The following is a 25,915-nucleotide window of genomic DNA, read 5'->3' on the forward strand; positions in this document are numbered from 1 at the left end:
CACTATATATCTTTATAGGGGGCAGACAACTGAAAGAAAAAAAACAACAAAAAAAAGCTTGGTGCTGGGCTGTGTGCCCCCTGATGCTTATTAGTTGTATCTAATATGCAGAGAGCTGCCCTAGAGGTGTCTGCAGCCAGCTAGAATTGCAGCATTTAGGTGGAGAACACCACCAAAAAAACAAAAACAAAATAAAGCTCAGAGACCCTAATACACATGGGTTGCAATTTTTAGGTGGTGGGTTGTGAACCCACTAATGCTCTGGGCCATTGAATAACACCTGTTTCCCACCGGTGTAAGAAATGGGAGAGAATTATCATGAGGGGAATTTTTTAAGTCAGTACTGCTTCATTGATAAATTTGGCAATCTTTAAAATTAATACTTTTGTTTAGAGATTTTAATCCAGTTTGTATGCATTTGATAGATCCAGCGCATACTTACTCCTCTGACTCGTCTGGCACTTTTCAAAAGTGGTGAGATTGAAATAAAATCATAAAAACTGTAAAAAAATTCTACAAAACTGATCTGTTCACATGGCACAAGCAGATCCGGTCACCATCTCGGCCAGTGATTGGCTGCAGGTGGCCTCAAACAGGATGTTTTCAGCAAGGAAGCCCAGTGGAGCATCAGAGGCTGGGAGAAGAATGAGTGGGGAGCGGGAAGTAGGTAGGTAGTCTTCCGTCTGGCCAAGTTGGGTGGGGGGCTTTGCCACCTCTCTCTCCTCATTCTTGCAGGAATTTTGCATTCTTTAAGTGGCAGCCATTTGGAGGATCCCTATATTTTTTTTTTTAAGCGATTAGTGGCTATGAATAAGAATCCCTTAATCCATACACTGTTAGCCACTGGTTGTGCTGATATTATGCTCATACTGTAGGTATTTTGCTGACTGCCTTCATCAATTATAATTTAAACTGGATTGCAGAGTCATGTGCTGGTTGACATCTCCATACTCTGGAGAGCAGATTTGATTTTATGTTACTAATTTTAAAGATAATCCTCTGAAAATGCGTTCATAAGAAGTCTCATTTCCAATTATTGGCCCATGCAAACATGGCAAATGCTCATTTATCGGCTGATCACATCTGATCACAGGGCATGTGCTGCTGACAATATGCAAAATGCATGGGGACTGAACGATCTTGTTCATCCACATGTAGTTTGATTCGGGCAGTGTAAGCGTATGTTCACTCGTGCTAAATATGCTGTGGATTTTCTGTTGCGGATTTTTGTGCAGCAAATCCGCAGTGTTTTACGGTACCAGCAAAGTGGATGGCACTTTGAGTAATCTCCTCCACACTGCATAAAAATCTGCAGCGTAAAAATTGACCTGAGGTGCGGATTTTTAAAATCTGTAGCATTTCAATATATGCTGCAGATCTCCACTCACCCGTTGCAGTGGAGGGGGTGAAATCCACAGACATTTCCACAGGAAAACTGCATGTAATATATGTTTTTGCGGCAGCTCCACAACAAGATCAGCAGTTGACTTTTCAGCCGTATTTTGTATCTGTAGTCTATAGCTTTTCCTGTATGAGCATGCATACAGATATGACTACTAATCACTAAGTAGGACCACCCACTGGACTCCTAAACATTGAAAGAGCAGGGATTCAACCCCTTCCCGACATATGATGCACTAGTACGTCACAGCGGGAAGTGGCTTCCGCAAATTGATGTACTAGTACGTCATGATGATCGGGCGGGCACAGGAGCTGTTTGTGCTCGATCAATGCAGGGGCCCAGGTGTGACTGACACCTGGGCCCCTGATGTATCTGCTGGCATCACCGTAAAAGCAGATGCCGGTGAACTAACCACTTATATGCAGCAATCAACACTAACTGCAGTGTATAAGAGAATCGAAGAGGGAGGGAGCTCTCTCTACCTCTCCATCAGCCCCTCTTGCTGCCGTGACAGGGGGCCGATGGCTGCCATGGCAATCCCAGTCCTGGCAAAGGCCTCAGGGTCTGCCATGTATGGAAGCGTGTGAAAAGCAGCCCCCAGGCTGGGTCTCACAGGCACACTGTTAGTGTGAAACTGACCGTTTCAATGTAGTGCAATACAGCATGTATTGTCCTACATTGAAACAGGGATCAGACCTTTAAACGTTGAAGTCCCTGTACTGGGACAAAAAATAAAAAGTGCCCCTTTCCCTTCATGAAGTGATTTTTTATGAAAGAAAATTAATAAAAATAGACATATTAGATATTGCCGCGTCCGTAACAACCAGCTCTATAAAAATTTCACATGCTCCACCCCTTCTTAAGAATGCCATAAAAAATATAAATAAAAACTGTGCCATTTTTTGGTTACCTTGCCCCAAAAACATGTAATATTGAACAATCAAAAAAACATATGTAACCAAAAATGGTACCAATAAAAACATCAATTCTTCCTGCGAAAAATGGGCCCCTATGCAAGACAATCAGCAAAAAAATTAAAAAAAATATGGCTTTCAGGCACAATGAAGGCACAAAAACATGATTTTTTTTAAACAAAAGATAAAGATAGACATATTTTGTATTGTCACATCCATAACAACCTGCTCTTTAAAAATAATACATGATCTATTCTGTTAGGTGAACGGTATAAAAAAACAAAGAATAAAAACTGTGCCAGAACAGCCATTTTTTCAGTTACCTTGCCTCTCAAAAAGCACAATCAAAAATCATATGCACCCCAAAATAGTAGCAATAAAAGTGGCACAGTCCCATAGTTTTCAAAATGGGTCACTTTTTGGGAGTTTCTACTATAGGGGTGCATCAGAGGGTCTTCAAATGCAACATGCCAACTTAAAATTATCCCAGTAAAATCTGCCCTTCAAAATCCATATGCTGCTCCTTTCCTTCTGCGCCCTGCTGTGTGCCCATAGAGCAGTTTATAACCACATATGGGGTGTTTCTGTAAACTGCCGAATCAGAGAAACATATAATTTTGTTTTGCTGTTAACCCTTGCTGCCTTACAGGAAAAAAATGATTTAAAATGGAAAATCTGCAAAAAGAAGTAAAATTTTGAAATTTCTCCTCTATATTCCTTTACATTTTTGTGAAACACCTAAAGGGTTAACAAAGTTTGTAAAATCATATTTGAATAACGTGTGCAGCTTTTAAAATGGGGTCATTTATGGGTGGATTCTATTATGTAAGCTCCACAAAGTGACTTCCTATCTGAATTGGTCCTTTAAAAAGTGGGTTTTGGAAATTTTCTTAAAATGTTTAAAAGTTTCATCTAAAATTGTACCCCATCTATCATCCAAAAAATTAAATGCCATTTACAAAATGATGCCAACATAGAGAAGATATATGGGAAATGTAAAGTAATAACTAATTTATGATGAATCACTATCTGTCTTAGGCCTCTTGCACACGACTCTATGCCCTCTGTGACATATGGTCTGTGAGCGGGCCATATGTCCCGAGCGGCATTGATCGTGCACACGGGAGCACACAGCATCATAGATTACAATGATGCTGTGCACGTCGGGCCGTTCCGCGGGGCTATTGTCCTGCATTTATAAAATCAGGGCCTTAAAAGCAGGTGATAATGATAAATATGACTTAAGAGGAACAGTCTTACCGTTCCGACGAAACCCTGGTTAGGATCAACCGAGCGTGGTATTTAGGTATGGTCGTTCGTAACTGTTAGGTGTAGACAATGCAGGGAACCAATGTCCCTAGAAATCCCTGGATGGGGATGAGGCCATTGCTAATGCGGCCCTACCTATCTATACAGAGTTCCTACCCCGCAAGGGGCAGCCCTATCTGGATACCTTACCCTAAGGTAGGGAGGTGTCCCTAGTAAGCCCTATTGGATAGTTCCCGACGTGTCACGTTTCAAGTGGTCTATCATCAGGGGAATTGATCCGGAATAGGTGCAAAAAGATAGTCCTACAAAGAGAATATAATAAACATAAGACTATAGACAACATAAGACTATAGACAACATATACATAACGTATGTATTCGGCGCATGCGCAGTGAATGTCTGACCGCTTTCTGCACAGACATCTCCACTGCGCCTGTTCCTCGGAGCACTATGACGTCATCGGCGCAGGCACAGTGGAGATGTCTGAGCAGGGAAGCGGTCAGACATTCACTGCGCATGCGCCGAATACATAAGCTCACAGGGAGGAGATGGGCGGGCTGGAGGGACGCGCTGGGCGGCGGCATTTTGTGAAGGTAGACCGAGCCTCTAGGTGCTAATGACGCCCCCATAGCACCTAGAGGCTCATTAGCATATCAATATAAGTTCTTTTTTTAGCGAAACGGCTGCCCCAAAAGCTATTATATTAGGATGGTTTGGTAGAGCAGACACTAGCGGATCGCTAGTGTTTGAAAGCTAATTATGTGAAACAAAGTGGTAGAAACCCTTTAAGGAAATCCTGGATGATGCCCAAAAACACAGCCTGATTACAAGAGATGAATATCACTTCATGTTTCCAACATTTCCCAGGCAGGCAACATTTTACTGCTTGCCCAAGCTACATAAAGGGGTATCACCCCTTAAAGAGCACCCATTGTATCAGGGGTGGGCAATCTGTGTCAAAATGTGGGCCTATACATCGATCAGATTTTGGCCCCCTTCGTTGTAGCCCTGCCATTTTACACACGGGACATGACGGACCTACTTAAACGATTGGAGGGGGTCCACGTCGGTGCTGATGATCTTATTGCCAGCATCGACGTGGAAGCGCTTTATTCAAGCATTACTCATGAATTGGGTATTAAAGCAGTACAATATTTCCTTCAAACTAGAGGTTGTTAGTACCGTGCCCACAGTCACCTGATCCTTCAGTTACTTGAATTTACCTTGACTAGAAAAGTTTTTTCATTTAATGGGTGGATATACCACCAGCTCAGGGGCACTGCGATGGGGAGCCCATGTGCCCCATCGTATGCCAATCTGTTCCTGGGCTGGTGGGAAGCAACTTTGGTATTCAACGAAGACAACGCCCTACGTACCGAGCCCATAGGACGACATCTTTGTCTTATGGCACGACACTAAGATGTCCTTTGAGTCCTTCGTCAAGGACCATAATAAGAGTGAGGTAGGGCTTCGATTCACCTGTGAATCAGATGAACGGGCCCTCCCCTTCTTGGATGTCCTGATTGCTAAGAGCCGGGTGAGCTAGACACTTCGGTGTATAGAAAACCTAACTCGACTAACTCACTACTTCGTTGGGAAAGCGAACATCCGCTCCCCTTAAAGCGTGGGATCCCTAAGGGACAGTATTTACACCTGAGACAAAATTGTTCCACACAGAAAGAGTTTCTACACCAAGCTGCTGACCTTCGCCAGAGGTTCTTGGCAAGGGGATACCCTGATCACGTTCTTAAATCAGCTTTTAGATCAGCCTTGACAGAGGAACGCTCTACTCTCCTCACTCCTAGACACAAATCAGTATCAACAAAAAAACTGATTTGCCTAATAACTTCCTACGACGGCGAAGCCAAGTCTATCAGAGGTATAATTACTAAGAACTGGCACATTCTGCTGATGGACCCGGACCTGAGGGAGGTGTTGGGATATTTTCCCCAAATAACCTACAGACGAGGCAGGAGCCTACGCAACAGATTGGTACAGAGCCAATACACTCCTAAACCATCGCTGGGATGGGCCTGGCTCCATAACCCGAACCGGGGCTGTTTCAGGTGAAGGGAATGCATTGCGTGCCAGCATATTAAGACTGGCAAATCCTTTAAAAGTAATGTCACAGGCAGAGAATTCACCATCCGTGACTACATCAATTGCCGCACTCGAGGGGTTATTTACCGGCTTGTCTGCCAGTGTGGAAAAGAGTACATTGGCCAGACAATCCGGGAATTTCACAGGAGAGTAGGCGAACACCTCAATGATATTGGCAAACACAAGGACACCCCTGTGGCAAAACATGTCCACAATTTCCACAATGGCTGTGCACGTCTTTCTTTCATGGCCATTGACAAAGTAAACCCACCAATGAGGGGTGGTGATTGGTACAAGATGATATTGCAGAGGGAGGCCAAATGGATCTATGACCTTAAGACTATGGCCCCCTCAGGCCTCAATGAGCAATTAAACTTTGGTTGCTTCCTATAATCATGTATGGGCAACCCCTTGGCGGACAGTGCATCTACTCTATTGACCCATCTCCTTAGTAACTAGAATGCCAGGGAGAGGCCAGTGCATCTACTTTATGTACCCATCTCCTTAGTAACTAGAATGCCAGGGAGAGGCTAGTCCACAATTAACAAGGGGAAATTTCGTGCCATTCCATGGCCCCCCCCTATTTATAATAACTTGTCCTGGGTATTTTAGAATCATGACACCCACTGTCCCCCATTGAGGGACTTACTGTTTTACAGTCCCTCTTCCCCTAGTTCTCCCCACTTTTCAGCCATTCTCTTTCATCATATTTTTCTTTTGTTCATTAATACTGTATATTGCTCTCTGTTTTTGCATATACACAAGAATATTTGCCATGTTACCTGAATTCCTGCATGAAATGCTTTTTAAATTGTTGTTTGAGCCTTGACTATTCTGTCCGATCTGTCGCAACATGCATCAGACGTCAGTGCATTCACTGGCGTCTTTCTGCTGCCCAGCAACGTGCGCATAGTTCTTGCCTGTTTCCCACCCGCCCCACTGTGACCGGGTGCTGCGTTCCACCGGCCGGCGTGCTGCGTTTCACCCGCGGACGCGCCTGTTGGTAGAGCGTCACGTCATTGTCAGGTGAGCGGACCGCGTGATTCTGGGAGGCGGCGCTGGGAGTTACAGGGCGCGCACTGCGCCTATAAACATGGCGCTTCGCATGGTAATCGGCGTGCAGCTGAAGGAATTATTTCAGCTGCCCCAGTGGTGCCCTCCAGCAACTTGTGGGGTTTACCAGTCTACAAGGGACCTTTGTTGTCCTGTTCTAACATCCTAATGATCCACTGATCCAAGGTATGTCCCAGTTTAGTCTTCAAATAGTTCTCATTTTCTGTGAACCATCTTTTATGTTGTCTATAGTCTTATGTTGATTATATTCTCTTTGTAGGACTATCTTTTTGCACCTATTGCGGATCAATTCCCCTGATGATAGACCACTTGAAACGTGACACGTCGGAAACTATCCAATAGGGCTTACTAGGGACGTCTCCCTACCTTAAGGTAAGGTATCCAGACAGGGCCGCCCCTTGCGGGGTAGGAACTCTGTATAGATAGGTAGGGCCGCATTAGCAATGGCCTCATCCCCAACCAGGGATTTCTAGGGACATTGGTTCCCTGCACTGTCTACACCTAACAGTTACCAATGACCATACCTAATTACCAGCCTGGACGTGGTGCCTCTTTACCACGCTCGGTTGATCCTAACCAGGGTTGCGTCGGAACGGTAAGACTGTTCCTTATCTCTTAAGCCATATTTATCATTATCACCATTTATTTGTATGTGGGGCTATGTTTTAACTATATTAGTAAAAGTTATATTTTTGGCTCCTTCATTACTTCTGATATTTTCAAACTGCCAGTGGGAGCGCCAATATTTATTATTCATTGCTATATACATTGTCCTTAAAAGCAGGGAAATGGAATTTTGGAAAATTGTGAATTTGAAAAAATTTCTGATAAATTAGTTTTTTTTATAAATAAAGGTGAAATTTATTGATTCAAATTTACCACTGTCATAAAGTACAATGTGTCACAAGAAAAGGATCTAAAAATGACTTGGATAAGTAAAAGTGCTCCAAAGTTTTTGCCACATAAAGTGACATATGTCAGATTTGCAAAAAATAGCCTGGACAGGAAGGTGAAAACTGGCACGGGGTAGAAGGGGTTAAACACATTAAATACAATTTATACTGAATGTTTTCCTGCAAAATTATAGATCAATCGGTTCAGCTCATCTTGCTCTATAACATGTTTCCTGTAGATTGCACTTCATTTTAAACATGACACACTGGGGGGAGATTTATCAAACTGGTGTAAAGTAGAACTAGTTTAGTTGCCCCCAGCAACCAATCAGATTCCACCTTTCATTTTCAAAAGGAGCTGTGAAAAATGAATGGTGGAATCTGATTGGTTGCTATGGGCAACTAAGCCAGTTCTACTTTACACCAGTTTGATAAATCTCCCCCATTCTTTTTAAATGTCCCTAATCCTGAAGCAAAGTTCCTGCAATTATTTGTGCACTAGAAAAGGATATATTCTCTATAGTGTCCATGTGAAAATGCCAAGCTTGCTAGTTAGGATCGAGTGTTTTGCAGCGTCCCACTACATGTGTGTGGGCACTGCTTAAAAGCACTTTTTTTTCATAAGAATTGTATTATGCTATGCTATGTAATTTTGTACTAACTTATCTGCAAAATCCCTGTTACTAGGCAGATTAGGTGTAATTTATACATCCCACCACTAGATGGGGATAACACTTAGGTCCTATAAATACTTTGGTCAGGCCTAGTGAGACAGATTAGATTTGTGGGAGAAACTCAAATTCAAACAGAGTTGAGAATGCAGAGTGAAGACTCCACACCACAGATTAGTGAGTGGAGCCAACTTCGCTATGAGGTAGTACAAAGGTGTGAGGTGCAGGAGAGCGTTTTCCTTCTGTGGCCAGACTATACACTTGCATCCCTGACCAGTAGGAGAGAGTTTGCCTCCCTGGAACAGACCCAAGCACCAGAAAGATTCATCGGTGATAATAGCCGTTATTTAGGGCCACAGACACCTTTGCGCATGGTGGAGGACTTTAGGGCTTCTGGCCGCCACACCATAATTCTGGGAAACAGATTAGCTACCTGTCCCAATATTCAGCTTGGAGGGAAAGGACAAGGTATAGGGCTGAGCATACCAACAGGAATAAGGTACTCCATATCCACAGCTTAAATCCAGCCTAAGAAAGCCTAAAAACTGTGGATTCACGGATTAACTCTACTGCTAACCAAAAACTGCATTTTGATTGATGTACCTACTGCAACCGGAACCAAGATCAGTAAAAGTTGTGAGTTGTATCTGACCACTGTCTACCTCGTTTTTACTACTATTGGTTGTACCACCATTAACGGTACTGGCGTCACGACAAATACCATCAAGGAACTCAGCCGCAACAAGCACCCTAAGCACCCCTGACATCAAGGGCACCTCAACCACCATCTTGGCTGATGCTTCCCTACCACAGAGCGTGCCCCAGAGGATTTCGTGCTGTCCACCTCAACACTGTGCTGCCAGCCCAGGGAGGCTTTCTGCTAACCGAGTAAACTGATGAACTGTGTGTTATTATTTGGCCCCTCATCGGTCCACCGTGAACCTCACGTGTTGCCCCTGCGCTACTGGCTGGCTGCAGGTTGACTGATCAATATTTTATTCACGTCATAAATATTAAAAGCCCATTTCTAATGTGAATATAATGTATGTCAGCGGAGCTTTACATACTGTAAGTGTGCGCTGTAATTAGATAAAACGAGACTATCATGCGGGAATATAGAAATACAATGCATCATGCTGTTAAGAAAGCTTGATTTGGGCATAAAACATCCCACACTTGACAAGATACAAACAGATGCTGTGTAATTTTGATGTTTTTAATAAAAGAACAAAAGATTAATTTGAATATACCATATGTTTCTGACAACACCTAGATTGCACATTACAAGTATTTACAACAGAGACCAGCCTGACTAACCATATTGTTATGTTTCCGTTTTACAATTCGGTGTGTGTATGGAGATACGTATGGTATATATCCTCTTACCTCAGTCCTGTGAACCAGCTGCTGAGTGCCATCATCATTCATTCTGAACGTTTCCAAGAATGGATCTGACTTGCTGAAAAAATCCTAAAATGGAAAGGATTCAATTAAATGGATTGGCAGATCTATTCTGTCTGTTTACATCTCTCCTGTCACAGAAGATTGAAATGGGAGATTGGATAATTGTAAGATTTGTTACACCACCAGTCTGATTTTACAATAGCTGTCTATGCACAATGTGTCTATCTATCTATCTATCTATCTATCTATCTATCTATCTATCTATCTATCTATCTATCCCTGCAAGAAAAAGTAAGTAAACCCCATTGGATAATTGTAAGATTTGTTACACTGCCAGTCTTATTTTACAATAGCTGTCTATGCACAGTATGTCTATCTATCTATTATCTATCTATCTATCATCTATCTATCTATCTATCTATCTATCTATCTATCCATCTATCTATCTATCTATCTATCTATCTATCCTCTATCTATCTATCTATCGTCTGTCTATCTATCTATCTATCTATCTATCTATCTATCTATCTATCTATCTATCTATCTATCTATCTATCTATCCCTGCAAGAAAAAGTAAGTAAACCCCATTGGATAATTGTAAGATTTGTTACACTGCCAGTCTTATTTTACAATAGCTGTCTATGCACAGTGTCTCTATCTATCTATTATCTATCTATCATCTATCTATCTATCTATCCAAATCAAATCAAATCAAATAAGCTTTATTGGCAGGACTAAATACATTTTAGCACTGTCAAAGCAAGTGGGAAATAATTGGGTAGGGTTGGGAGGTGGGGACACGTCCAGGGTGGGGATAAAGGAGTCCATGGTATATCAGGCTCCTCTCAGTCTATGGCAGACAATAATATATTGTGCTGCTGTGGCTGCTGTGTTCTCCTCTTCCCCCAGCAGTATGGAGAGTCTCTCTTCCTCCTCCATGGAGATGAAGTCTGGGCAGAGATCAGACAGTCTCCTGAAGTGAGTCTCCCTCACTGCTGAGTATTTGGGGCATCGCAGCAGGAAATGAGCCTCATCTTCCACGGCCTCCTGGTCGCACTGCTGGTGCAGTCTGCTCTCCCTGGGCATGTACCTCTGTCGGTGACGCCCGGATTCAATGAGCAGGCTGTGGGCGCTCAGTCTGTACCGGCTCAGGATCTGTCGGTCTTTTGGATATGGGGCTAGTTTGTACTCCCTCTGCAGGCTTTGGTATACGGTCAGCTTCTGGGATGTTCTTATGTTGTTCCTCCAGATGTTTATATACTCCTCTTTGTACTTGTGTATCGTCCTCTGGATTTCGCCCTTTGTCAGGCTATATTGGTTGGTGGCTTGGGCAGGCTGGGTTTGGGTGACTTGTTGCATGGTGCTTTGTTTTTCTGGGGCTTCTTGGTGTAGCAAGGCTTTGTGATGATAGGAGCTGGGACTGCTGCTATGAAGATGGGCTCTGAATGATAGCACCCTCTTCTGGACAGCAAAGTAAAATGGGAATCTGCCCAGTTCTGCACGACAGGTGCTGTTTGAAGTGCTCCTGTGGACCTGGAGAAAGTATTTGCAGAGTTCTAGGTGGAATAGTTCTGTTGGCCCAGAGTCCCACTTTGCCCAATCTGGGTATATGTCTGGGCCCCAGACTTCACTGCCATACAGGAGGATCGGGGCGATGATGGTGTCAAGGATTTTAAGCCAGACAGTCACTGGTGCTTTAAGGTGATACAGACGCCTTCTGATGGCATAGAAGGTTTTGCTCGCCTTGTCTTTCAGTGTTTTCCTTGCTTTCTTAAAACTCCCTGATTGGCAGATTTCTAGGCCCAGGTAGGTGTAGCTGTCAGTTTCTGAAATTGGACAGTTGTTTAGCAGGAAGGGAGGACGCCCGGCTGCTTTTTGGTTTCTTTTCTGGAATACCATGATGTTGGTTTTCTTTGGATTGATGGGCAGTGCCCAGGTGTTACTAAACTTCTCCAGGATTTTCAGGTTATCTTGGAGACCTTTCTCAGTTGGCGATAGTAGCAGAAGATCATCTGCATTAATGAGAAATTTCACCTCGGTGTCATGGAGGGTGAGACCAGGTGCTGTGGAGGACTCTAGAGCCGACGCCAGATCATTGATGTAGATGTTAAACAGGGTTGGACTGAGGCTGCAGCCTTGTCTGACTCCTCGGCTCTGCCGTAAATAAGCCGTTCTCCTCCCATTTACCTTCACGCTGCATCTGTTCTCAGTGTAGGAACTTCTGATGACATCATATGTTTTTCCTCCTATTCCGCTTTCAAGAAGTTTCATGAATAGGCCCGGATGCCACACTGAGTCAAAGGCCTTCTTAAAGTCCACAAAGCAGGCATAGATCTTTCCATGCATTGTATTGTGGACATGGCTCTTGATGAGGCTCTGCAGGGTGTAGATGTGGTCCATGGTGCGGTGGTTTGGTATGAAGCCTGCTTGTCTTCTGCTGAGGATGTTGTGCTGGGTGAGGAAGCTGAGGATCCTCTTATTCAGGATACTGCTGAGGAGTTTTCCCAGGTTGCTGCTGACGCATATCCCTCTATCTCGTATCTATCTATCTATCTATCTATCTATCTATCTATCTATCTCATATCTATCTATCTATCTATCCCTGCAAGAAAAAGTAAGTGAACCCCATTGGATAATTGTAAGATTTGTTACACTGACAGTCTTATTTTTACAATAGCTGTCTATGCACAATATGATCTATCTATTATCTATCTATTATCTATCTATCTATCTATCTATCTATCTATCTTATATCTATCTATCTATCTGTCTTTTGATCTGTCTGTCTGTCCATCCGTTCATCTATCACTGCAAGAAAAAGTTGCCATATACTGTAATGTATTCTGTACGTGACCATTTTAAAAAAAAATATTGAACATTTTCTATAAAAACCTCAGTTGCTCACAGACCAGTGCACCTGACACATTTTTCTGTGTCACTGTTACTGTGTATTGGTGGAGAATATATTTTCTTTACCATAACGCCAAACCTATTGCTGCTCTCCAAAAACAGATAATATGGACAATTTTTTTAATATTAAAAAGCATAACAAATCAATTCAGTTTGTTTTTAACCCTATCCCGCATATGTATGGCACATGTTGGTTCTTTAAAGAGGGCCCCCACTCCGGAGGTGGGCACCATGGCCACCAGATGTCTACTGTTTACACAGCAGACACAAAGAAATAATGTCTGTGGTTGGCGATAACAATGATTATAGACATTCAACTCCTCAGACGCTGTGGTAAATTGTGACCACAGTGTTTGAGAGTCTTTCCTCCAGTTATACTCCATGCTGTAAAAACAAAACCTATAAAACTGTGGCAGAATTATGCTTTTTTTTTCCAATTCTACCTCATTTGGAATTTTTCCCAGCTTCTCAGTACATCACATGTAATATTAAATGGTGCCATTAGAAAGTACAACCTTTCCTTCAAAAACAAACATTATGTGAACCGAAAAGTAAAAAAGTTACGCAAAAATGAAAAACTTAACGGTCAGGAAGGGGTTAAGCAGGCTGTTTGTTAATACCAGCTACCAGCGGTTTACCCATGGGCATGTATGTTGCTGTCATTATGACACTACTATTGCTGTCTTGGCATTAAATAACTTTAAAGGGGCTGGATACAGTTGTAGGAGATCCCAGAATGTCATACAAAACTTTTCAGGGCAATCTAGGGACTTTCAATTTGAGTTAGATTTATTCAGTTTTGAATGAAATCTGACAACTGATTTGTGCAAGTCAGACCCAAAACAAATTTCATCAGCAGTAACTCATAAAATGTGCACTGACAAAGACAATTTAATTAAAGTAATAACGTGAAAATGGTTGTATTGTTCATGTCTTTTTTAGCTCATTGAGTAAACATCCACAGAGAAAGGTGAGAATAGCAGAACCTGTTTTCTGAAGCGGCCATCAATGGCAAACAATAGTATTTAGTGATGAAAGCAAGTTCTGCAGTGATATTAATAATGGCACATCCCGGTAAGAGGGAGGGCTGGAGAGTGCCTACTGCCATCATGCAGAGTGTGGAGACAAATAGAACCAAGCATAATGGTGTGGGGTGACATGAGCTACCATGGCCATTTCCATCTGGTATTCATGGAGTGAACATTGATCAGGCTTCGGTATGTCCTGGACATCACGGAAACAATCTTATTGCCTTTTTTGACTCAGGAGATGTGGAATTCCAACAGGATAAAGCCCAATCACACACTGCCTGCATTATACTTCACGTCAGGGTATCCAGCAGCATCCCTGGCCAGCTCATTAGATCTCTCCTCCATCAAGAATGTCTGGGACTGGATGGGGATGTCCCATTCACAGCTGCCAACACTTTGGCTGAACTATGGGTCCACGTTGAAAGAGCTTGGAATGGCATACCATGGAGGATATCCAGCATCTGTATGACTGTTACCAAGTTAGGGGCAGCCTGTATCGCAGCAAGGGGAGATGCCACCCAGTATTAATGTGACCCTGGCTGCAGGACCCAAAATAAAGGGTGCACTACCTTTGTTGTATGATCATTGTGCAAGAACCACTAGCAGTTCCTACTCAATCAGTCTCAGAGCATTAACAATTATGTTTTCCAGGTGTTCTTTTTTCATTTTCCAGTAGTGTATAATTGAAGAACATTTTAGAGTTATTTTTACTCTCTTTGGCAATGACTATCTCTGTCTCTAACTTGACTGCCTTTGTCTGTTTCTATATATTCTATTTATATTCATATACTTTTTAGTGCTTCTTCACTACCTTCCTGCTTTAGGAATGTAAATGCTTTCTGTTGGTTATTTATTACTCCTTAAAAAAATGTATTTATCCATATTGTTTTTTCCTATTTCTAACCCCTTTATTCTCATATATATTTTTACTTTTTAAATGTCATTGCGAAGATTTAATTGCAGTTGGCATTTTTATGCTGCCCTGTCAGTTTCTGAAAAGGAGGCATGGGGAGTGCTGGGTGTAGGCAGGGCCATCGGACCCAGCACATTCATCTTCATTTATGACAGAAACTGGCATAAATGATGACTGAAATTTATGTCAGGTACGAGTTGAAGTAGATTTCAGTCTGGTGCATGGATTGCTGGAGGAACCTTTTAATCTATGACATAAATGCCTTGTCATAAATGAGATGCCAGCTCCGGCAGCACAGGACCCATCAAGAACGTTTTTTTTTTACATGGTGCATGTGTAGTCAGTGGCCCAAGGGAAGGAGGGCTAGAATCTAAGATTTTGACACTACTGGGAGGTGGAGCTGTGTTGCGAGTAACTGTTAAATGGGGTTGTTTTCTCACTAAAACTGAGAAAAAGTTTTTTTTCTTTGTGAGTAGTGATGGTGTACTGATGGTCGCAGATTACATATGTAGATGCCAGGCTGATCTGTGCCCCGTATGGAGGGTTGCACTACACCGTACGAGAGAGAAGCAGTTTCAGGAGTGAGAGGCAAAGTCAAGGAGCCAGGAGACATGTGGCTTAGGAGAAGAGTGCAGAAGACAGAGCCATCATGTTAGAGAGAGAGAGCAGTGCAGTGAGAGTCTTAGCATAGCGCCTATACTGAAAGTCAAGTTTGAATATGAGGTCCATCAGGTTTATTATCCTAAGGTGATAAATGATGATCCAGAGAAAGTGGGAACATTTCTAATGTGACACAAGCAACTATGAAGAGGTATTACTCTCATCTGATTGATGGTTAGAAGGCCCCAGGTACGCATCCATGGTCCATGTACAGTTGTAAAGTTTTGAGACTGACACAAATTTTGGTTTTCACACAGTTTTCTGCTTCAGTTATTATGGTGGCAATTTGCATTAACTTTATATTGTTATGAAGAATTACCAGATGAAATGAATAATTTTTTACCATGAAAATTAACTTCATCACAAAAACACAATTGCCACTGTAATTCAGCCCTGCCACAAAATTACATACTAACATCATTTCAGTGATCTTCTTGTTAGCTCAGGAGAAAGTGTTAATGAGGATAAGGCAGCTGATATCCCTGCTGATTGAATTAGAAGAGCAGACTGGTTGTTTTAAAAAGGGAAGGTGGGAGGGTAAAGTAAAGAAGCCACTTCTCTCGAAAAAAAACCATCAAAGACAGACTAAAAGCTGTATTACACCGGCAGATTTTTTGGAGGATGATCGCTAACGAGCGTTCATTCACCAGGCGATTGGGATTTTTAAGCACGCTTAAAAGTCATCATTTGCATGTGGCAGATCACGCTAATTATGATCTGCCGCCTGCAAACCACTGGATAGCATGGGGACGAGCATTGGCATCGTGATTGCTCCTCCCCATGTTGCAGAGGAGATCACTGCATATAGTAGCAGCAGTCTTCTCCACTAGCTAGCAGGTGGTTGTCGGGAAGGAACACTTACCTCCTGACAATCGCTTGCTCAATCGGCCTGTGTAATACTTAACATTCTGCAGGAAGTACAGGGATTGGACTGCAAAGGACTGGGTTAAAGTTATTTTCTCTGAAAAAGCACCTGTCAGACTGTTAGGGACATCCGGAAAATATTTTCAGAGAAGAAAATGGTGAGCACTACAATGAATCCTGTGTCATGCCAACAGTAATGCATCCTGAGACCATTCTTGTGTGGGGTTGCTTCTCATACAAGAATGGGCTCGCTAACAATTTTAACTTAGAACATTGCCATGAATAAAGAATAGTATCACAACATTCACCAAGAGCAGCCTCTCCCAACAATCCACCATGATGGAGCACCACGAGACAACGCAAAAGTGATAACTACATGGCTCAGTAAACAAAACTTTGAACTTTTGAGTCTAATTCCATTGAGAACCTATGGTCAATCCTCAAAAAGTGAGTAGACAAACAAAAACACTGAAATTTTTGTAAACTTCAATCACCGATTAGGCAAGAATGGGTTGCCTTCACTCAGGATTTGGCCCAGAAGTTTTAAAAAAGAAGGGTTAACACTGAATAGGTAGTCTTTGCATAAACAAATGTATTCGTCAATAAAAGTAAAAAAATGAAATGCTTATAATTGTACTTCAGTATAACATAGAAGCATCTAGCAAAAATATTGAAAAAGCAAAATTCGCAAAAAAAAAAAAATTGTCTTAGTCTCAAAACTTTTACCAGTGGCTGTAAGCAGCCCACAGTTGCTACTGCATGTCATTGGCAGCCATGATTTACTCATGTGACCGCTTCCTTGACTGTCCAAGGCAGCATCCTCTTCTGCACAAGTGATAGAATAGTTCAGCTACCATCCACTGCAGAAAAGTATGTAGCCTTGGACAACTAGGAAAGTAGTAATTTAAGTAACTCAGATAACTGCCACCATCTTGCTTTACGTGAATGGGAAAGCAGTGGCTCTGCCCTGTTTATATGGGCCTTGAGCAGCAGGTGCTAACCAGAGATAAGCTTAGAGAAATGCCTTATCAGATTATTTAGAGAGCATTTAAGAATAATTGTTAAAATGTGGTCAATCCCTTTAATTAAGCAGTTTGATCTGGGGTCTGATTATTTTTTAAATCTAGGGTCTGGTCTTGGATCAGATTTAACAGTCTTCTCTACCGTCTGATTAATTTAGGGGTCTGGTCTGAAGTCTGAATAATGGTGGGGATCTTGGGTATGTTTAATTTAGGGGTATAGACTTAATTTAGGAATCTGATGTGAGATCTGAGGTACATGTGGGTTCTGACATCTAGGGTCTGAATTTATTCTAGGGTCTGATATCTGAATTGTCTTATGTCTGGAGTCTGATTTCATTTATTCAATGTAATTATATACAGTTATTGGATATTGCAATAAAGATTAGAAATTAACATTTTACCTTGTCATCTAATTTCCGGGCACTGAAAGAGAGTTCAACATAGTCATCATTTCCAGATAATTCCTCTGCAATCACCTAATAATAAAAAAAATTAAAATAGTAAGAGTTAATTCAATCTTCAGTTGTTATGTAAAATGATGTTTTGTATATAACAATTGCTAAAGTTCAGTTGCAAGAAAAGTAAGTGGAACATTTGCATTACAGTATCTGTATTTCCACATTGATTACTAATAAAATGTTGCCTAATTTTTTATAAAATTTACAATTATAAAAACACAATAAAATGAAACTAAAATCCATAATACCATCCATGTGTTTTATTGAGGGCATCCACAGTGTAGGGGAAAAAGTAAGCATCCACAGTGTAGGGGAAAAAGTAAAGTAAAATACTTCTCTGTGTTACTTATTTCTCCAAGAGCTAATTGGGAAAATCTGTTTTAATTAAGATTAGGTTGGAAGTGTGAGTTTCACAGATGTTTTGTCCATTAAATGGGGTATTCTAATGTCACTCTACTGACGATCCATACTCAGAATAGGCCATCAATATCAGTTCAATGGGAGTTCAACTCTTGGCAGGTCCACCGATTAGCTGTTTGAAAGGGCCAAGGCACTTGTGTGAGTTCTGCAGACTCTTCAATGTTTAGCTGCACACTATCTACATAGTAGTGGTGGTTCAGGGTAATTACAGACTTTGAACCTCCACCGATCTGATAATGATGAGCTATCCTAAACATAGAACATCAATGTTATGAAACCGGAATAACCTTGTTAATAAAGGCACAAATAGCCTGGTTACTGACAAATCTGTTCTTTGCAAGAAAGACTGAATAGTGTGAGCCATGCCTTGATCCAAACAACTTTCAGTCGACTTCATAAGATATAATATAGAGATACATGACGCTGGAAAAGACTAACCAAAGCATTGTCAAAAAATTAGGTGTAAATCAATCCACAGTTAAACACATTATCTAGAAATAGAGAAAATTTATGACTGTAGCTTTTCTCACAAAGGGTCCATTCACACGTCCGTTGTGTACTGCGCATCCGCAATTTGTGGATCCGCAATACACCGGGCCGGCACCCCTATACAAATGCCTATTCTTGTCCGCTATTGCGGACAAGAATAGGACATGTTCTATTTTTTTCAGGAGCCGTGGACCGGAAGATTGGGGTCGCGCACTGGAAATGCGGATGCGGACATCACACTGTGTGCTGTCCGCATCTCTTCCGTCCCCAATGAAAATCTATGGACGTGTGAATGGACCCTAAGAGTGGTGATCCTGTAAGGATCACTTCAGCAGCACAAAAGGCATCCATGAAAGAGGTGAGAAAGAACCCAAGGGTAACAGCAAAAGATCTACAGAAGACTGTACAAACTGCATAAACATCTGTTCATGTGTCGACTAGTAGAAAAATACTAAACAAGTATGGTGTTCATAGAAAGCCACCACAAAGGAAGCCACTCCTGTTCTAAAAAACATTATGGTCCAATGAACAGATGAGACAAAGGTGCTTTTTTTTGTAAATATACAAATAAAGAATTTTTTGTAGAAATGCACAATGCTTGTTTGGAAGGAAAAGAACGCTACACACCAACACCAAGCCCTCATCCCAACAGTAAAACATATTGAAGGAAGCATTATGGCTTCTGATTGCTTTGCTGCCTCAGGGCCTGGATGGCTTTCAATCACTGACGGAACAATGAATTCTAACGTAATTAAAATATTTTACAGGAGAATGTATAGCAGCAGTCCAGAACTTAAAGGGAGTCTGTCACCAAGTTTTGGGCTATAGAGCTGCGGACATGCACGGCTAGATCGCCGCTAGCATGTCTGCAATATACCGGTCCTATAGGGCTGTGTGCTTTTATTTTCTTTAAAAAAGGATTTTAGAGATATGTAAATTTGTCTTGTATGTGTCCAAGGGGCTGTACGAACCTTCCTGGAGCCCAGCCACGCCCGCCTGTGAAGGAGCCTGGCACCGCCTATGTCCTCCGAATCTCCTCCTTTCTTCAACGATAGATTGCCGTAATCTCGCGATGCGCGAGCTCGCACATGCGCAGTGCCGGTATAGTGTTCTTTCCCTGAACTGGCATCAGCCTCAGGGAAAGAACTGCGCATGCGCGAGCTCGCGCATCGCGAGATTACGGCAATCTATCGTTGATGAAAGGAGGAGATTCGGAGGACATAGGCGGTGCTGGGCTCCTTCACAGGATGGCGTGGCTGGGCCCCAGGAAGGTTCGTACAGCCCCTTGGACACATACAAGACTAATTTACATATCTCTAAAATCCTTTTTTAAAGAAAATAAAAGCACACAGCCCTATAGGACCGGTATATTGCGGACATGCTAGCGGCGATCTAGCCGTGCATGTCTGCAGCTCTATAGCCCAAAACTTGGTGACAGAATCCCTTTAAAGGCTATGTACACCTTTGGGGGCAATTTACTTTTATAATTGCATTGCACTCAATTTGAGTTAAAAATATATATTTTTTTTCAATTGTATTAAAAATATTTAGCCCTTTTTCCTGAACAGCTTTGTGTTTCTCTAGTAGCAGGATCTGAATTTCTATTGTGTTCCAGCTCAGCTGACGACTCCTTAACTCTGATCTCTGACATTATAAACACTATAGCTCAATTCTTATCTTACTGATAAGAACATGGCTTAGGACTGTATTACACTGGCAGTGTAATACTGCCGCAGATTACCCGATGAGCGAACAAGTTCTCATTTGTCAGGCAATCCAGATTTTTAAGCAAGATTAAAAATCATCATTTTCTGTAGGCAGATCATGCTGTGTAATAACAATCTGTTGCCAGCAAACAAGTAGTCAGTATGGGGACGAGCGATGGCATAACAATCACTCCTCTCCATACTGTGGAGGAGATTACAGCATGTGATAGCAGTGGTCTCCTCTGCTAGTGAGCAGGCGATTGTCAGGAAGGACGCTTCTCTCCCAACAATCGTCAGCCGCATCGCTAAATGTAATACTGCCCTTAAATAAGTGTTCATGACCTTTTAGTAATTCAAAGTTGAGGGTTATTAGATGACCGGCACAAAATGAAAGTAAAAAAGTTGGATTCGCGCAGCTAGACAGTTAACCCTTTGTGACAAAAGGGCTCAATATTTTCAATAAAGACCGATTGAAAAAAAGATTTTTAGCCCAAAATCAGTAACATGTAAGCAAGAAAAAATTGCCCCCAGAGGTGTACCTAGCCTTTAAAGCTGGCGAGATGTTGAGTGAAGCACCAAGACAATGACCCATTGAACAAATGTAAATCAACTAAAGAGCAGTTATAAAAGATTTGTCTTTTGGAATGACCAGGTTGCTGACCTTGGCATGGAAGAATGGTCCACAATTCTCTCTCAAAGTTCCGCAAATCATATTTGTTTGGTGGAGGTGACTGCTGTTGAAGGGTGATCTACAGGTTATTAAGTTCAAGGTTTCACCACTTTTTTCCTCTGACATATTTTTAGAATAATTTTTTTTAACGTTTATTAGGGTCTATTACATGTTGCTGCAAAATTGCTTTTGTGTATCAAATGTGTATATCTTAGGCTACTTTTACATCTGAGTTTTCCTTTCCAGTTTTGCCATCCGACAGAGGATCTCAAAATTGAACAAACTGGAACGGAGTGCACCAGAGTGCAATACATTCCAGTTTGTTGAGTTCCCCTGCCGGACACAAAACCGCTGCAAGCATTGTTTTTGTTTGTGGCATGGGAAACTGAACTGGTACCAAAAACCATGTAAATCAATGGTGCCGGATCCGGATCAGTTTTTTTCGGACACGGAAAAAGCGCATCCGGCGCCCATTGATTTACAATGGTTCTGAACGGTAGCGGAAGCATTTTTGCTTTGGTTTTGAGATCCCATGCCGGATCTTAAAACCAGACAGCAGGAACACAGATGTGAAAGTAGCCCCATACCAAATGCGTTATTACTGTAATGTGTGAATAAACCCTTAATTTCACATCCTAATCGCTTTTGGACGTGAGGATGTCTATACAGGGTGCAGGCCCGCTGTGGGCTCAGCATGTATATTACTGCTAATTGCCAGGCTGCATATATGCTTCCCACTATTTCAAATGGCAAGTATCGGCGGTGCAGGCCGCCTATAAGCCACATGCAGATTGTGCCCGGGCCTCATCATGTAAATTTCATTTTTCTAATAAGAGTAAATGTTCCCCTTCAAATGTGTTATGTTTTTTTTTAAACAATGTGTTGTTGAACCTGATTTATAAATTATATGGAATGAAAGATAGTTTGCGCAAAACTTAAAGGGGTTCTTTTACATTAATGGCCTTAGCGGGCATCTAACACCCTTAAACCCTGTCGATTAGCTGTTTCAGAGTAATTCCAGAAACCCTTGTGTAGTGGACAGAACTGGTTACTCCAAAGCAGCACCAATTGAAGTGAATATGAGCGGCGCTGCACGCTATTATCATATTATCATTATAATCATATTAACTAATTGGAATCACATTAATTCAGTATTTATTTTTAATGGGCGTGCAATTTTGTGGGTTACCATGTTTCACGGTCCCTCCTGTGAGAGAGGTGAGAAGATCGGATAGACTTGCTGCACGTGAGGCTATCTGACAGGTCTCTCTGTTTTCCTCTATGTATGTTGTTGTTTGGCAGGATCTCACCTCTCCTCAGGTGCCGCTCGTTATCAGTGATGAGGCTCTATTTAGATCTGCCTCACACTGCTGACTATGCGGTGGATAGTTTCTGCTTGGAGTTGCTAGTGCTGGTTTGTCTTGGATCTCCTGCTTCTCCATACATCTCTAAGCTAAGTACTTGTTTCCTTCGCTGTTTCTTATTATCTGTTGTTTCTAGGCCTCAGGGAGATGCAGGTTCCTTCATTCTGGTAGGATCCAGCTGTCTCATCCCCTGCTACCTATCCTAGGTCTTGTCAGTTTTAGCAGGGCTTTAGGTATTCGATGTATGAGTATTTCCACCATCAGGATCTGCTCATACTGGCAGGAGTTAGGGAAAGGCCTAGGGATTACTAGGAGGTCACCATCCCTCTGCCTTAGCTTTTGAGGCCTAGATTGTTGTCTATTCGTTGTGGTGTGTATTTGGTGTTTCCCCTTCCCCTTAGGCCTAGTTCACACGATTGTATGGATTTTATAGTTTTTTGCGGTCCGTTTTAATCGGATCCGTTGGTCCGTTTTTGACTTCCGCTGTGTTTCCGTTTCCATTCCGTTTCCGTTCCGTATGTCCGCAAAGAATAGCCGTATGGTTTCTGTTTCCAATCCATTTTTTGCGGATCAGAAACGGAATAGAAAAGGTTGGACATCATCAGTTTAGGCCACATCCCTTTTTCACGCCCCCTATTTAACTTGGTCATGTGATAGTTGTGACTCCATTTTCATCAGCTTGTTTCAGCATTGAGAGCGTATTTGGAATCCTGTGTTTGGCAGACATTGGTTTCTGGCTACAATTTTCTGCTGTATCATGGCTGAGGAGGAACTGGTTCTCTTGTGCTGGCTGCTTTCTCGGGACTTCGAACCGCAGCCAACTCTGCAGAACGTGGAACCGAGGAGGAGGAGGCAGTGGGTTCATCCTATTATCTCTCAGCGGCACAGAAAGGGTCATTTCCACACGCTGTACATGGATATGCGACAGCATCCTGATAAATTTCATCGGTATTGTCGTATGTCTGTGAACAGCTTTGACTTGTTGCTAGCGACTCTGCGCCCTGGCCTCACCTACCAGGACACAAATATGAGGCGCTGCATTTCTCCAGAGGAGCAGCTCATCGTCACGTTGAGGTATGCATTGTTTATTTTATAGAATGTGCTTAGTATTACATGTTATTAATGTTATCATTTTGTTATATGTGTCATAGTGTTGCACCAAATTTTTTAATGGAAAATAGAGAAATAGTATTGTAGACGGGCACTCTATACCAGGAGACACACACATTTAGATATAGAGTGCACGTCTACAGTACTATTTTTAGATTTGCCATTTTATCTGACTGGGTGATTCAGGATAGACGACTAGCACCTATACATATTTACTGAGCGGGTGACCAACCACTTTGGTTATATTAGTTGCAAATGGTGGTTGTTATAGTATCTAATCTTTCTTTCTTTTTGTTTTTAAGATTCTTGGCAACAGGGAATTCATTTGTATCTCTGCATTTTGAGTTCCTGCTGGGAGTTTCGACGATTTCTATGATAGTTCGTCAAACATGTGATGTGATTTGGCAGCGACTCAGGGAAGCGGTGATGCCAGAGCCCAAGGCTGAGGATTGGATCCGAATTGCTGAGGGTTTTTATGGTGATGCGCAGTTTCCAAACTGCATTGGGGCACTGGATGGCAAACACATTTGTGTTAAGAAGCCGCCTCATTCAGGGTCCCTGTACTACAATTATAAACAGTATTTCTCTGTCGTGCTAATGGCCTTGGCTGACAGTAATTACAAGTTTATAATTGTGGATATTGGGGCATATGGGAGCACTGCAGATGCGCGCATTTTCAGTGCTTCCAGAATGTGTGAGAGACTTCGAGCCAACCAGCTTGCCCTACCAGAGCCCAGGACCACCGGCTCCATTTGTAATTGTGGCTGATGAAGGGTTTGCTTTGGCACCACATGTCATGCGACCCTTTCCCAGACGCAACCTGGATGACAGCAGACGTATCTTCAACTATCGGCTGAGTAGAGCTCGTCGGTATGTAGAGTGTGCGTTTGGAATACTCACACAGAAGTGGAGAGTATTCCTGTCATCCTTACAGATGGCACCGGAGAATGCCACCCGGGTTATTGAAGCGTGTGTGATCCTGCATAACTTTGTCAGGATTAATGATGGTCCCTCAGAAGTTGAGGATTTGGAATCTGGTACATATTCTTCTTCAGGAGGATTGGACCAGACCCTTCACAGACGACATGGAACTGCAGCCCTTGCAGTTCGGGCCCGCTATGAAGAATATTTTTCAAGTCCTGAGAGAGCAGTGCCGTGGCAGATGGGCGTAGTTCATGGCAGAGTGTAAAATAATCTGGACTCTGGTAATCCTAGTAACTTTATTTTCCTAGTTGTATTTTTGTTTTTTTGGTGGTGGGGTTATACAGTATGTTGATAGTGTTGATAGGGCTTGTGGGCTGGGGTTATATTGTATGAATTGTCAAATAACATTTGTGTAGTCTAAATAGCGAAATTAGTAAATTTTCATGACTACAAAAATCATATATTTGATTGTATACAACAACCCTCTAATACCTCTTAAAAACCATAACTAAATCGAACCTATGTTATGATTGCATACGCACCCATATGTTGCAATACTTATTCCAAACTTGTTGTTTTTCCCTAGGCATGCCGAAGACTTTAAAGATGCTGTCCAAGGTCCCGGAATCGGAGATTATTCAAGCACATACAACATGATTCCAATAGATGTAGATTATGTATTTTTGGGGTTAAACTGGTCTGCCCATCCTGTGTCCCTGCAACTGTATACAAACAACAATTCCCAGTCTGGGTTGATATTCTATAGCTCTTATAGGGCATGCTTGGAGTTGTAATTTTTATACGCTGGATGGCGTAAGGTTGAGCAGCGTTGACTTTACGTTTATTGCCAGCCCAAGTTGTAATGATTCACAAAAAAAAAGATGTGTATGACGTTTGGAGTGTAGTGATGTAATTCAAACATGTAATGTTGTATACCGTTTAAATGTTGATGCTCTGCTAATAAAAGGAAACAGATTTTTGGATTTTTTGTATATATTTGTAATGAACATTTTCCATGGTAAAAATAAAAGTGCTTAATATTCAGCTATCAAATACAAAAAAAAAACATAACATCAAAATTACATTTCGGATAATTCCCGCATAAAAGGGCCCTGTGTGCTAGGGCCAGCCACATTAGGGGGTGGTGGGTATCGCATCCTTGGTACAGGACAAGGGGGTCGAGGGGCAAAATCATGTTCTTGGGAAAATAGGGGCTGTGAATAAGTTTGTTGGATGGGCTGCTGGTAATACATACTGGGCCCTGGTTGGGCTGATGTGCCAACGCTTATAGTTAAAGCCCGGCAATGTACATTATGGACTGCCCGCACTAGCTCCACTGGGTCCATAGGGCTTTTTAGAATGTTGGCTACAGTAGCCATAACAGAAACAAATATATCTTGCTTTTCAGCAGACAAAGGTTCTATAAGTGACGCTAGGCCACTGAGCATTCGTTCTTCCTTGCCCTCAATCCTTCTCTGCCTTAAATACTCGAGCACCTGACTTTCAACAATGGCTCGAGTATTTAAGGCAGGTTCGGCAGGCTGTGGTGCACCCCTTCTCCGCCGTGATGGTCTCCTTAATAAAGGTTCGGGGCTCGACTGAACCTCAGCCCCAACCTCCACAGCAGAGGACTCCTCCCTCTCTGC

General features: G+C 42.2%; 1 protein-coding gene across 1 annotated transcript in view; it reads right to left on the minus strand.

Moving 5' to 3' along the window:
- CPNE4 (copine 4) overlaps nucleotides 1-25,915 on the minus strand; it is a 475,385-nt gene that overhangs the window by 184,448 nt on the left and 265,022 nt on the right. Inside the window, exons 4-5 of the mRNA XM_040432996.1 lie at nucleotides 17,530-17,604; nucleotides 9,710-9,793 (exon numbers count right to left, since the gene is read on the minus strand). Of these exons, the coding sequence (XP_040288930.1) occupies nucleotides 9,710-9,793; nucleotides 17,530-17,604 (159 nt within the window). The remainder of the gene's footprint in view (nucleotides 1-9,709; nucleotides 9,794-17,529; nucleotides 17,605-25,915) is intronic.

The sequence above is a fragment of the Bufo bufo genome, chromosome 5, assembly GCF_905171765.1.
Source record: "Bufo bufo chromosome 5, aBufBuf1.1, whole genome shotgun sequence".
NCBI classification, from domain to species: domain Eukaryota; kingdom Metazoa; phylum Chordata; class Amphibia; order Anura; family Bufonidae; genus Bufo; species Bufo bufo.